The 15,337-nt window shown below is 40.6% G+C and overlaps 1 protein-coding gene across 10 annotated transcripts in view; it reads left to right on the top strand.

Moving 5' to 3' along the window:
* LOC105008239 (protein EFR3 homolog B) overlaps positions 1-15,337 on the top strand; it is a 129,410-nt gene that overhangs the window by 90,278 nt on the left and 23,795 nt on the right. For all 10 annotated transcript variants that reach the window (XM_020044410.3, XM_013132905.4, XM_013132903.4 and 7 more), the window contains 8 exons: positions 6,863-6,974; positions 7,402-7,456; positions 7,680-7,852; positions 9,713-9,788; positions 9,872-10,033; positions 10,625-10,756; positions 10,843-10,910; positions 14,011-14,138. In XM_020044410.3, coding sequence (XP_019899969.1) covers positions 6,863-6,974; positions 7,402-7,456; positions 7,680-7,852; positions 9,713-9,788; positions 9,872-10,033; positions 10,625-10,756; positions 10,843-10,910; positions 14,011-14,138 — 906 coding nt within the window. The remainder of the gene's footprint in view (positions 1-6,862; positions 6,975-7,401; positions 7,457-7,679; positions 7,853-9,712; positions 9,789-9,871; positions 10,034-10,624; positions 10,757-10,842; positions 10,911-14,010; positions 14,139-15,337) is intronic.

Here is a 15,337-nt window from a genome sequence, read left to right as displayed (position 1 = left end):
AATTAAGCGAGAGAGACTGGAAACCCATATTGGGCTACGTGGACATGTCCTAGCCTGGTTTAAATCTTATTTATCTGAAAGATATCAGTTTGTTAATGTGGATGGCATATCCTCTGACAAGTCAAAGGTATGTTTTGGTGTTCCTCAAGGCTCGTTTCTGGGCCCATTATTGTTTTCAATATACAGTGGGGAGAACAAGTATTTGATACACTGCCGATTTTGCAGGTTTTCCCACTTACAAAGCATGAAGAAGTCCATCTCTCACAGTTGAAGTTTACCTATGATAAAAAATTACAGACCTCTACATGCTTACATGTTGGATAACCTGCAAAATCGTCAGTGTATCAAATACTTGTTCTCCCCACTGTACAGGTACTGGTCATAAAATCAGAATATCATCAAAAAGTTGATTTATTTCAGTAATTCCATTCAAAAAGTAAAACTTGTATAATGTATACATTCATTCCACACAGACTGATATATTTCAAGTGTTTTTTTCTTTTAATTTTGATTATTATAAATGACAACTAATGAAAACCGTATCTCAGAAAAACAAGGCCCGGCGGAGGTCTGGAGGCAGTCCTCTAGTAGCTTCATCCTGAGGCGCTGCAGGTCTTAATTGGCCAGCAAACTCGCCTGATCTTAACCCTATAGAAAATCTATGGGGTGTTGTGAAGAGGAAGATGCAATACGCCAGACCCAACAATGCAGAAGAGCTGAAGGCCACTATCAGATCAACCTGGGCTCTCATAACACCTGAGCAGTGCCACAGACTGATCGACTCCATGCCACTCCGCATTGCTGCAGTAATTCAGGCAAAAGGAGGCCCAACTAAGTATTGAGTGCTGTACATGCTCATACTTTTCATGTTCATACTTTTCAGTTGGCCAACATTTGTAAAAAAAAATACATTTGTATTGGTCTTAAGTAATGTTCAAATTTTCTGAGATACTGAATTTGGCATTTTCATTAGTTGTCAGTTATAACCATCAGAATTAAAAGAAATAAACATTTGAAATATATCAGTCTGTGTGTAATGAATGAATATAATATGTATATGTTTCACTTTTTGAATAGAATTACTGAAATAAATCAACTGATGATATTCTAATTTTATGACCAGCACCTGTATATGCTGCCTCTGGGTGATATAATCACAATGTCAACTTTCACTGTTATGCTGATGACACAGTTATATATTTCAATGAAGTATGTAGAAGGCCCAAAATTATCTACTTTGGAAGCATGCGTTTCAGATATTAGGAAGTGGATGACCAAACATTTCTTGCTTTTAAACTCAAGAAAAACAGAAATGCTCGTTTTAGGACCCGAGAAACAAAGAGCTTTGTTAGCAGATCTCACTGTGATCCTCGACGGCTGCATGGTCGTATCCCAAAAAACTGTAAGAATCCTCATCATTACCCTAGACCCTGACCTCTCCTTTGATGAACATATATGTCTCGAGTTACTTATTTTCATCTTCGAAACATTACAAAAATCAGAAACTTTATATCAAAAACTGATGCAGAAAAACGAATCCATGCTTTTGTTACTTCTAGACTAGATTACTGCAATGCTCTACTTTCCGGTTTCCCTGACAAATCAATAAATAAACTTCCATTAGTGCTGCACACGGCTGCTAGAATCCTAACTAGAACAAAACAATTTGAACACATTACTCCAGTACTAGCCTCTATACACTGGCTGCCTGTTAGGGTTAGGGCTGATTTTAAGGTTTTATTGTTAACTTATAAATCAATACATGGACTTGCTCCTACTTACCTTGTTGAAATGATCCAGCCATACATACCTACACGTAACCTACGATCACAAGATGCAGGCCTTTTAGTTGTACCTAGAACCTCTAAACAAACAGCCGGAGGTAGGGCCTTTTCTCATAGAGCTCCACTACCGTGGAATGATTTGCCAATTAAGATTAGAAATGCAAACTCAGTGCAAACTTTCAAGTGTCTACTAAAGACTCATCTCTATAGCACGGTCTATGATTAGGTGTAGCCTGGCCTGCTGTCTTGCCAGATGGGCTCTCATCGCCATTGGGATGCCCTCCCTCCAATGCCTCTTGGGACGAGGCTTGTTGTACTTTCGGTTGCCCTCATTCAGGGTGGTTGCGGTTGGTGGGTGTCCCTTTGGTTGATGCTTGGCAATGTGGGTGGATTGATTGAGGAACAGAAGCGGTCAATTTGCGCTTCTGTTCCTCACTCAAGACCTTCCTTTTTGAATTTTTTGGAAAGGAAAGAAAATGGTGCAGTAGTCTCTAAATTATTTCCGGAGCTATATAAATCATTTGAGATCCGGGCCTATTAAAAAAATCTGGGGCTTAGCTAAAGATAGGGACCTTGTCTGTTTTTGACGGATGCCATGTCCAAGTTCAAATACACAGTTCAAATACAAAAAATGGGTACTATAAGTGAGGACAGAAAGTGAGTACTTTAACCTAATTATCTGTGTGATTTTGAAATGTAGCCTACTTGTATAGAGCCATTCAGTATTTATGCATCTTGAAAACCCATTAAAATGTTCAGTAACCTTGCATTACACAGGACAGGTCCTGTGAGATATTATTTGCTATATCAAGAAATAATTACATATGGTACAGATGCTTTTCAGGTAGGCCTAGTTTTTGTATGTTTTAAAAAGTTAGACTGATGCCTGATTTTACAATTCTTGAACTATAGACGATCTTAATAGTAGAACGCCCAAAATCAAGGAAAAAATACAAAAACAAAAGGAAGTCAACTTTGGGCAGGCAAAGTACTTTATTGTTGTTTGTTGATCCGTGATCTCGTCAATACAGATGCCACGCAACGCTCCGCCTCTGAAATGCTCCCGGTGGGGTATGACACTGCATGGGGGACGGGACAAAACCTTGTCGGAGCTGGAACGCGCAGCAGAAGCGCCCGGTGTAAATCCGGCGTTAGTCACTTAAATAGTAATGTCTTCTGGTGAGAGGGAGCAGAGGCTCGCTGTTTTCTTGGCAACAGATCAAATGAACTAAAATATTATTGCCTGTGTTCCTGGAAATAATCCTTACACAGTGAGGGATTTTTTTTTATCCCCTGCTGATTTTGTACATTTGCCCACTGCCGAAGAAATTATCAGTCTATAATTTTAATGGTAGGTTTATTTGAACAGTGAGAGACTAACAACAAAAAGAATCCAGAAAAACGCATGTCAAACATTTTATAAATTGATTTGCATTTTAATGAGTGAAATAAGTATTTCATCCCCTCTCAATCAGCAAGATTTCTGGCTCCCAGGTGTCTTTAATACAGGTAATGAGCTGAGATTATGAGCACACTGTGCTCCTAATTTTAGCTTGTTACCTGTATAAAAGACACCTGTCCACAGAAGCAATCAATCAATCAGATTCCAAACTCTCCACCATGGCCAAGACCAAAGAGCTGTCCAAGGATGTCAGGGACAAGATTGCAGACCAGGCTGGAATGACCTACAAGACCATCGGCAAGAAACTTGGTGCGAAGGTGACAACAGTTGGTGCGATTATTCGCAAATGGAAGAAACACAAAAGAACTGTCAGTCTCCCTCGGTCTGGGGCTCCATGCAAGATCTCACCTCATGGAGTTACAATGATCATGAGAACGGTGAGGAATCAGCCCAGAACTACACAGAAGGATCTTGTCAATGATCTCAAGGCAGCTGGGATTATAGTCACCAAGAAAACAATTGGTAACACACTACACGGCGAAGGACTGAAATCCTGCAGCGCCTGCAAGATCCCCCTGCTCAGGAAAGCACATGTACAGGCCCATCTGAAGTTTGCCAATGAACATCTGAATTATTCAGAGAACTGGGTGAAAGTTTTGTGGTGAGACCAAACTCGAGCTCTTTGGGATCAACTCGCCATGTTTGGAGGAGGAGGAATGCTGCCTATGACCCCAAGAACACCATCCCCATCGTCAAACGTGGAGGTGGAAACATTATGCTTTGGGGGTGTTTTTCTGCAAAGGGGACAGGACAACCTCACCGCATCAAAGGGACGATGGACGTGGATGGGTAATCCAGCATGACAATGACCCAAACACACGGCCAAGCCAACAAAGGAGTGGCTCAAGAAGAAGCACATTAAGGTCCTGGAGTGGCCTAGCCAGTCTCCAGACCTTAATCCCATAGAAATTCTATGGAGGTTGCCAAACGTTAGCCTCGAAAACCTTAATGACTTGGAGAAGATCTGCAAAGAGGAGTGGGACAAAAATATTTTGTTGTTATTCTGTCTTTCACTGTTCAAATAAACCTACCATTAAAAATATAGACTGATAATTTCTTTGTCAGTGGGCAAACGTACAAATCAAATAATTTTCTCCCTCACTGTATGTAGGCTATTCTTTTATTGAGTGGGACACTTTGTTAGGTGAAGTGGGACACTATATTATGATTTAAATAAATCAGACACACAAGAAAATCGTTTTAACAACGTATTAATTAATTCAGGTGTACAGTAAATATAATTAGCTACTTATATAATAAAATAAAAAATATAATTTATTAAAAGATTAATGTTGGTGAGTAGCATAAAAGCTAAATGTTTTAAAATAAAAACAAACCTGATCAAAATAATTAGTTCTCTTTTCGGCAGAACGCTCTGACATCCTATGGAAATTTACATAATTCGCCTGGTAGCCTATTTGTTGGGACCTTTCTAATGTTCCGTGAGGAACAGCCATCCGTGAGGAACTCTGAGTAGAGCCGCTGCTCCTTTGCATCGAAAAAGGAGCCAGGCACGTCCAGCTGGGAGGAGACCTCGGGGTAGGACCAGGACTAGGTGGAGAGATTATATTTCGACACTGGCCTGGGAATGCCTCGGGATCCCCCAGTCAGAGCTGGCAAATGTGGCTCGTGAAAGGGAAGTTTGGGGTCCCCTGCTGGAGCTGCTGCACCCGCGACCCGATACCGGATAAGCGGATGAAGATGAGATCAGATGAGAAGATGACAAAATAGGACACATATCATCTGTCTGAATAAGAAAGTCCGCTAATTATTTTATAGAAGATGATCCAGCTTCCTATGTAATTCATCAAATGTATCACAGTCATTTGTTATTAGTGAAACAAAATAAAAACTATATCCTTGACCAGAGGCATTCCTAGGATCACAATACATTGTGTACCACTTGCCAAACCCCCAGGGTAGACTTCTTTGCCATGGACTTTTCATGGATTTGTTGTGATGCCATTTGTTGTTCTAACCATGGTTACTGGTTTTTAATATTAGGCCTCTCTAGAACCCGAAATATTCCCACACAACAGGGGATTATTTATTTTTAGGCACCAATGGCTAAATAGCTGTTAAAATGGCCTGTGGCAAAGAGGATTTGTTCAGGATAGACAAGAACTTTGCTGGCTACAACCTTCAGTAGCTACGTTATAGGAAGCCTAAAATGAAACTGCTGTTATATTACCACCATTTTTCAATTTATGTTTTAGGAATAAGTCCGTTATCGTCACCTATATTGATACTGTAGTTATTGTATCAATGTCATTCACAAATCGTTAATAAGCTGTTAAAATGGCCAGTGGCATAAGCCATGCTATTTGTGGTCGAGGTAAACTTAATCAGTTTAACAATTTGGGTAATGATGTCTAACGATATATTGAAACTAGGTGTGATGTTAATGCATGACAAAATGATATAATGTCAAGAGGCTATACCGACACCCAGCAAATGTACAGCTCTGTGGCGTTGTGGTTAAATACACAGCCTTTCATGTGGGTGACCCGGGTTTGAATCTCGGCAGGGCAACAATGATCAACACTTTTTATTGAGGGCTGGCTGAACTAGGCTTGCCTGGTTTCTTGTTGTTCAAGTATTGTCATATTGTGCTCCTTGAAACAACCATATCGTCTTTTTCCAGAGCAGCTTGTATTCCTCCTGAGGTTACCTGTGTTATAGTTTGATAACAACCCAGTAGATGAACTGTTGCTCTGGCTGGATAGTGATGTTGTGGAGGTGATTGTGTATGCTAATAGGGATGATTTATATGCTAATGATGCCAAACAGTGTTAGTGCTCTGGCGCATACTGGGGGTCTGAAAGGCCTGGTGATTCTAGTGTTAACAAATTTGAACGTTGCGAGGTCTCACTCCAAATGGAGTGGGATTTCTGATGTTTGATTGTGTAAATCAACACACTGTCTGGTACACTCAGCGTAGCCTGAGCAAGCTACTTCATAATACAAAAAATAAATGTTAACTAGCTAGTAGCTGACAATGCTCAAATGTAGTGTTCTTTTGTTAAGCTAGCCAGCTTTTCTAGTGACATAATTGGATCACAATGTAGAAGTTTAAAGCAAGAACTACCTTGTTCTGCTCTGTGTCGGTGCAGTATCGATGGAGACACCTCAGCTGCGCTGTGGTCCCACAAAGCTTGGAGATTAGTGCACAGCACACGTGGGGGATGATTGGTTGGTAGACTAAACCGATTCAGAAAATGCCTATCACGCCAAGAATTTCTCACTATTTGATGTGCTAATGATGGCCAACTTTGACAGATTGTTCCACCAGACCTTCAGTATATTTGGGTTTAAGTGTTTGGGAACCAGATTGTGTGTGCCTTGTGTATGCACAGAGAGACTGTGTCTGTGTGTGTATACTGTATAATAAATAAGTGGCTAAATTATGTGCCGTGTTGCCATTATTTTAAAATGTTATCCTTTTCTTGACATCTTGATATTTTGTCTTTTTACATTTTCTGGACATTCTTATTCTCTTTCTAAGTCTATATCTCTCTTTCTTATTATTTGTTTATGTTTGTGTTAGTTGACTAGGTGCATGGTTATGCCAATGAAGGAATATTAAAATGTAAAAAAATTCTCTTTGACTCACAAGGTTCGTTTGCTAACACCCTCCCTACATACCAGCGTTCAGAAGTGATGCTCTTTATCATGGGCAAGATTCCTGTTCCAGGGGTCCATCCGGCACTGACCAATGCAGGCTCTGGGTAAGGACACACGCAGTCCATTATAATGATCCGCCCCCCCCTTCAAGTAAAACTAAAAGTAAAACTATACTTTATTTTAACTCCAAAAACAAACATATCAATAAATCTAACCCTAACTTTAAAAGTAACCCTCATTTGAATCTTAACTCGGAGACTTGCATGTACCCTAACCATATGCTTAACCCTAATAACCTAACTTTTATGCCTAAATTTAATCTAGCTGTAACACCTAACTCTGTCCCTAAGAGTAACCACAATTTGAATACTATTCCCAATTATACGATTTTTCCCCCTGAACCAATCCCCCCAAATTATTAATAGTAAGGATATTCAGTGATAAACATGTGGACAGATTTTTCTGGTTTAACTATCTTTGTGAGGACTTGGATGGAATGCAAGCACTCTGACTTCATTTTTGTTTTTTAAGGGGTAATGAAGGGACTCGGATGATCCAGATCATGTTGCTCAAGTCACTGGTTCAGGTGAGACATGCAATTAACATTTGAGACATTTACAATAATATATTATATTTAGGTGATTTAGCGGACACTCTTGTCCAGAGCAGCTTAGTAGTCAGTATATTCAGTGTCCAATTTGTACACGCCTGCGATAGTCACCAATTCTTTATGCAGGGTTCTGTTGAAAGTGGTATACCTAAATCATCCTTACATTCTTTCCCGATCCACTCCCTTCTTCCACCCCCAGGTAACGACAGGCTTCCAGACCACCAATATGCTAACTGCGCTGCCAAACTCATTTCTGGAGCCCCTCCTCTCCTTCTCTCTTATGGAGGACCCGGAGGTACGACTGCTGGTACTCACTATACTCCTTCGAGTTATAGATCGTCATGACAACACACCCAAGTTCTCCAGGATCAGGTACGATAACGCCTCTGGGTTGCTCTTTATTGTTGGACTTTTTTTTTTTTTTTGCTCTTCCGACTCAGTCAATTGTTAATTCAGCCCCTCTGTCTGTTTCGTTACCTACCAGTATATCCCTCTATGCCTGCCTATTTCTGTTTTCATTTCCCTTTATTACTCTATTTTTATTTTTCACTTCCAGTCTTTCTGTCTTCATCAATTCTTTCATCTCTTCTTTCGCCTTCTCTTTTTCCTCAGGAGGCATACAGTTGTGCTCAAACGTTTGCATACCCTTGAACAATTGGTAACATATGTAAAGAAAACATGAGTGAGCGGGCAAAACACGTCTTTTATTTCTTATGGGATTCATATTCCACTGTAGGTTATAACAGAATGGCACAATCATAAAACAAAACATGGCAACAAAGAAATATATGACTGACCCCTGTTCAAAAGTCTGCATACCCTTTTTAATACTGTGTATTGCCCCCTTTAGCATCAATGACAGCGTGCAGTCTTTTGTAATAGTTGTCTATGAGGCCACAAATTCTTGCAGGTGGTATAGCTGCCCATTCGACTTGGCAAAATGCAAAGTCTTTGGTCGTCTTGCATGAACCACACGTTTATGATCTCCCCTGAGTGGCTCGATGATATTAAGATCAGGAGATCGTGTAGGTGACTCGAGAATCTTTACCGTTTTCTGCTGTAACCACTGGAAGGTCAGCTTGGCCTTGTGCTTAGGGTCATTGTCATGCTGGAAAGACCAAGAGCGTCCCATGCACAGCTTTCGTGCAGAAGAATGCAAATTTTATGCCAGTATTTTCTGATAACATGCTGCATTCATCTTGCCATCAATTTTCACAAGATTTCCCATGCCTTCAGAGCTCACACACCCCCCAAACCATCATGTTTCACAGTGGGGATGGTATTCTGTTCACTATAGGCCTTGTTTACCCCTCTCCAAACATAGCGCTTATGGTTGTGATCATAAAGCTCTATTTCGGTTTTGTCACTCCAAATTACAGTGTGCCAGAAGCTGTGAGACGTGTGAAGGTATTGTCTGGCATATTGTAACCGGGCTTTTTTGTGGCATTGGCGCAGTAAAGGCTCCTTTCTGGCAACTCGAACATGCAGCTAATTTTTGTTCAAGTATTGTTCTATTGTGCTCCTTGTAACAACCACACCGTCTTTTTCCAGAGCAGCCTGTATTTCTCCTGCCGTTACCTGTGTGTTTTTCTTTGTATCCCGAACAATTCTTCTGGCAGTTTTGGCTGAAATTTTTGCTTGGTCTACCAGACCTTGGCTTGGTATCAAAAGATCCCTGATTGAACAGTACTGACTGGCCTTTGCAAGGCTTTGGATATCTTTATATGTACTTTTCCATCTTTATGAAGCTCCATTACCTTGTTACGCAGGTCTTTTGACAGTTCTTTTCTGCTCCCGATTGCTCAGTATCCAGCCTGTTCAGTGCAACCATGTGACAGCTAACAAACACATTGACTATTGATACACAGACACAAATTGCAATTTATAAAGCCATAGGTGTGGGAAATTAACCTTTTATTGCCATTTTCACCTGTGTGTGTCACCTTGTGTGTCTGTAACAATGCCTAACATTCAAGGGCATGTAAACTTTTGCACAGGGCCATTGGGATGATTTCTGTTATCATTATGGCTTCATATGATCACTATCCTTAAATAGAAAATCTGTCATATTTTCAAAATCAATGCCATCATTTCACATTTTCTTGCCAGGGTATGCAAACGTATGAGCACAACTGTATATTTTTTTCTTGACCTCTTCTCATACAAGTACTGAGCTATGCTTTCACACTCTTTATCTCTCTGTATATTATTTATAGTTTTCTCCTCCAACAGTATCATATCAGATATTTCTGTTCTCAAACTGAAAGTGGACAAATGCTCTCGACAGGACAACCTCTTCATGAAGAAGGTAAACCTCCTTTTCCATCTCTGCAGCTCTTATTGTTTTTGTTTTTCTGCAACCCAATTTTGCTTTACTTGTCAATTTCCCAGCATGCTCAGCAGCTGTACCGCCACATCTACCTGGCTTGTAAGGAGCAGAGCAGTGGTCCACAGCACTTTGAGACACTCTACACCCTGCTGGCCCTCATTAGCATGGAGCTTGCCAATGAAGAGGTGGTGGTGGACCTCATCAGACTGGCCCTGGCTCTGCAGGTACACACACATACACACACACACATACATTAATGCAACGATTCATACGCCAGCAAGCGAAATGGACCATATTGTATGAAGGGATTTAAGAAAGCTTGTGTGTGACCCCCTGCCTTAGTGACTAAGTAGTTAAGAATTTATAATCGACAGGAATGGCCCTCTACTTTGTCCATCTCCTCCTATCCTGCTCCTCCTCCTACTTCTGTCCCCCTTCTCCAATCCTTCTCAACTGAGGGTAGACAGCGTAAACTGGCTATACAGCTAACTATTGGCTAACCAATTTGCAAAGTTAGATGTTACAGTCAATGCGGAAGTTAGAGCTAGCTATTAAAACTTTTAGGTGGTATTAGCTGGCCACCCTTAGCTAGCATGCTGCCTTTGGTTGAGTCATTGAAGCGCTAGTAACTACAGAGCATTATATAAACGCTGTTTGCAAGTCTTTTTGTTTACAATCATTCATAATGATATTATGATTTTTTTGGATCACATTATAATTTATAGTGTAGTTCTTTGTCTACGGGTCTATGAAGCAAAAAAATACACAGATGGTTACAAATTTGTCAGTCCGAGAAATCTGTTGCTTTACCGCAGGACTTGGCTCAGACCAATGAAGAGTCTCTGTCAGTGTACAACCGTTGTGCTGTCCATGCCCTCTCTGCTGCCTACCTCAACCTCATCTGTCAACTGACCACAGTCCCCACCTTCTGCCAGCACGTACACGAGGTGAGATCAGACATATTTTTAGGTGTAATGACGTTAGATGGTTTACCTACTGTACAATAACATATTGTTTGCTCTTTACCACCCAGGTGATTGAGATGAGACAGAAAGAGGTGCCATTCCTTCTACCTGAGGGCGTCTTCAGAGAAAATCCAAAGTATGTCTACATTTGTTCAGATCTTTTAACCTTTAATGCTGTTTCTGATTATTGGAGTTAAACCTGATCCTGAGACAGAACAACTGATAGATAACATTGCATTTAAACATGGAATAAAAGGTGGATCAATTAGGTTGGAAACCTAATATTAGACCAATATGAGCTAATATGAAAATTACAATAATCAAAAATATAAATAGATTTTCATTTCAGGCCTGAAAATCACACCTAGGTTTTTAACCTGGTAAGTTCAATATAAATCAAGAGAATGCAAATATTTTGTCAGTTTCTGTGTTTGTCACACAATTATAATAATATGAATGCCTTGCTTTCTAATAATGCTGCAACATACAGTGGGGAGAACAAGTATTTGATACACTCCCGATTTTGCGAAGTATGTAGAGATCTGTAATTTTTATCATAGGTAATTTGCATTTTATTGCATGACATAAGTATTTGATCACCTACCAACCAGTAAGAATTCCGACTCTCACAGACCTGTTAGTTTTTCTTTAAGAAGCCTGTTCTCCACTCATTACCTGTATTAACTGCACCTGTTTGAACTCGTTACCTGTATAAACACTTGTCCACACACTCAATCAAACGGACTCCAACCTCTCCACAATGGCCAAGACCAGAGAGGTGTGTAAGGACATCAGGCATAAAATTGTAGACCTGCACAAGGCTGGGATGGGCTACAGGACAATAGGCAAGCAGCTTGGTGAGAAGGCAACAACTGTTGGCACAATTATTAGAAAATGGAAGAAGTTCAAGATGACCACCCTTGATCTTGGGCTCCATGCAAGATCTCACCTCGTGGGGCATCAATTATCATGAGGAAGGTGAGGCATCAGCCCAGAATTACACGGAAGGACCTGGTCACTGACCTGAAGAGAGCTGGGACCACAGTCTCAAAGAAAACCATTAGTAACACACTACGCCGTCATGGATTAAAATCCTGAAGCGCACGCAAGGTCCCCCTGCTCAACCCAGCGCATGTCCAGGCTGTCTGAAGTTTGCCAGTAAACCATCTGGATGATCCAGCGGAGGAATGGGAGAAGGTCATGTGGTCTGATGAGACAAAAATAGAGCTTTTTGGTCTGAACTCCACTCGCCGTGTTTGGAGGAAGAAGAAGGATGAGTAAAACCCCAAGAACACCATCCCAACCGTGAAGCATGGAGGTAGAAACATCATTCTTTGGGGATGCTTTTCTGCAAAGGGGACAGGACGACTGCACCGTATTGATGGGAGGATGGATGGGGCCATGTATCGTGAGATCTTGGCCAACAACCTCCTTCCCTCAGTAAGAGGGAAGATTGGTCATGGCTGGATCTTCCAGCATGACAACAACCCGAAACACACAGCCAGGGCAACTAAGGAGTGGCTCCGTAAGAATCTCAAGGTCCTGGAGTGGCCTAGCCAGTCTCCAGACCTGAACCCAATAGAAAATCTTTGGAGGGAGCTGAAAGTCCGTATTGCCCAGCGACCGCCCCGAAACCTGAAGGATCTGGAGAAGGTCTGTATGGAGGAGTGAGCCAAAATCCCTGCTTGCAGTGTGTGCAAACCTGGTCAAGAACTACAGGAAACGTATGATCTCTAATTGCAAACAAAGGTTTCTGTACCAAATATTAAGTTCTGTTTTTCTGATGTATCAAATACTTATGTCATGCAATAAAATGCAAATTAATTACTTAAAAATCATACAATGGGATTTTCTGGATTTTTGTTTTAGATTCCGTCACTCACAGGTCAAGAGTACCTAAGATGAAAATTACAGACTTCTACATGCTTTGTAAGTGGGAAAACCTGCAAAATCGGCAGTGTATCAAATACTTGTTCTCCCCACTGTAACAGATTTAAGCTGAACAGTAGAGAACCTAAAATCAAACCTGGGGGAACCCACTAGAGGTCTTTATTTTTCTTGAGGTGTGGTAACCCAGAGCAGAAGTAAACCTAAGACGAGGACATCCCTGTTTTTCTAGGCTGCACTTACAGTACAAGAATAGAAAGCTTTTTAGCTTCAGTTTTGATCTTTAGGTTTGTTCAGTGATATGCTAAATTTTTCTAGGGGATCTTAAATCTTCCTGGGGATCTTTAGGAGCATTATGTGCATTTGAAGTTGTTTGGTTGCACAAGGAGAATGGACTTTTCTACTCCCATTTGTAACGTTATAGCAGTATTGAGACCAATAAATTATGTTACTTAACTCATCGGCATGGCCACACTTGTAGGTAGCCTGACATTTTCTGTTTATCCTCTTGGTTTTTCATCCAAAATATTCACAAAAATTGAACCTTTAAATGAAGTGAAATGTTTGAAAAAAAATTATTTAAATATTTTTCTCCGAACATGGGTTCCACAATTATTGGCACCCCTTGAAATTTTTAAGCGCAAAATCAAACTGATATTGTGGTAAGCCATTACTTGTTTGACTGGGGTATAAATATAAATTTACACACTGGCCAAATTCCCATAGTCATCCATCACTTTGGTATAGACCTGGAAGTTTGTTGAGCTTCACAAATCAAAATTTGTTATAAGAAAATTGCTCAGTGGTTGAAAATGCAAATTTCTACTATCAGAGCAATGATTTAGATGTTTATAGCAACTGGAGATTTTAACAATTGAACTGGAAGAGGACATGTGTCAATATTGACGCCACTGACTGTGAGGAGGATGGTTAGAGTGACCAAAGAATCTCCAAGGAACTCAGCTGGAGAATTGGAGATGTTTTGTCTTAGGATCAGAAAGTCTCAGAAATTACGATAAGACGCCACTTACCTCTCACCACACATTGTTTGGGAGGGTTGCCATAAAAAAGAATTGCTATCATAAAAAAAAACTCAGTGCCCACAGTCTGGCAAACATAACTGGAACTTTCAATGGGACCAGGTTCTATGGTCAGATGAGATCATATTAGATCTTTATTTTGGGAACAAACAGCTGCGGTGAGTTTGGCATAAACAGAAAGATAGCCATGCAGAAAAGTACCTCAGCCCTACTGTGCAGTTTGGCTTTGGATCCTTGATATTACTAACATTATACCTCCCCTCTTTCCTCTTACCCTATCTGGTCCTTTACCTTCTCTCCATCTCCAAGGCTCCCTGCCACTCTGGACAAGTTGGAGGGGGATGTCCTGTTCCAGCAGTCTAAGATCACTGAGGTCCTGGGTGGCAGCGGCTACAATACGGACAGACTGGCCACACCCTATATCCCTCAGTTCACAGGTAATACTTGTCTTTGCCAGGCAATGCATTCTCCATTGTGTTTATGTTGGTTCATATTTCCTGGTTGAGTAAGATATGTGTGGTAAGGAAAGGCTTGGCCTTTCTGACCTTCTGTGGAGTTTTTGCAAACAGGCAAGGCTATAATTGTTTAAATTATACATAATGAAATTGGTAGAGGGGGAAAAATTTGGTGTATTTATTCCGCTCAAGCTGCAAACACAGTATCTATTGCCTGTTGCTCTGCTCTATTTGGATCCCTTTTGAGTATAACTGTCATTGAATGTGCGCTTTGGACCCGAATTTCCAACAGTATTTACTCACCTCTATCCAATTGATCTAAATGCGGATATAACTTTAATCACTTTTTATTGACATAATAGCCAGCTGAGCTGTCTTTGTGACTGATGCTCCTGTCATCCGTACCCCAGTAATGTATCCTCTTTTAAAGTGACTTAGATCAATTCCTCTTGCCATCTTAATCCAAACTTTAGGTCAACTGGGCCTGCCCACCTTTTTTATACCTGCCACAGATCACAATAATGTGTTAATTGTGTATGTGTATGTCATCTAAGTATATAAGTATATAAATGCCAGCTTCTATAATTATTTCTTGCTTTGCTATTTTCATGTATTATGTATTATGGTTGTAACTATTATTGTAGGAGACTTTAAGCAAAATTTGCAGGTAAATTAGGAGTCTTCTAATCTTGACGGCCTGGTGCACTCTCACATGCGCACTTTTGATTAATGCCCTTCCATGCACACTTGATTTATCGTTTGTCGGATATAAAATCCCTAGTGGGCCACAGAGAGAGAGAGTGATAAATGGTGACTGGCTGTAGTAATTAGCTAAGTAATTAGCTCTCTCACTGCTAAAATATGTTGATTTCTTATCTTTCATTGTGTGTAAACAGGTACTGTATATGACTGTCTATTGACATTGCATTCATTACCAGTGTTGTTATAATGTGCACAGCCAACCAGAGATCCCCTCTACGATATCATTGTAAACAGGTGTGTGTTTGTGTTACTCTGCTGGTGACCAAGAGTTGCCAGATAGATTGTAGTGGGTCAGACCAAAGTAGGATCCGCGTGAGTTATTGGCGGATGAGGGCCTTCACAGCAGACCACTGAGACGGCTCAATCTAGGCGTTTTTCTCCTAATAAAATGACTGGAGCATCAAACTCTTTCCTGTCAT

The sequence above is a fragment of the Esox lucius genome, chromosome 18, assembly GCF_011004845.1.
Source record: "Esox lucius isolate fEsoLuc1 chromosome 18, fEsoLuc1.pri, whole genome shotgun sequence".
In the NCBI taxonomy this organism is placed as follows: domain Eukaryota; kingdom Metazoa; phylum Chordata; class Actinopteri; order Esociformes; family Esocidae; genus Esox; species Esox lucius.
This window is presented reverse-complemented; position numbering and strand designations above follow the sequence as displayed.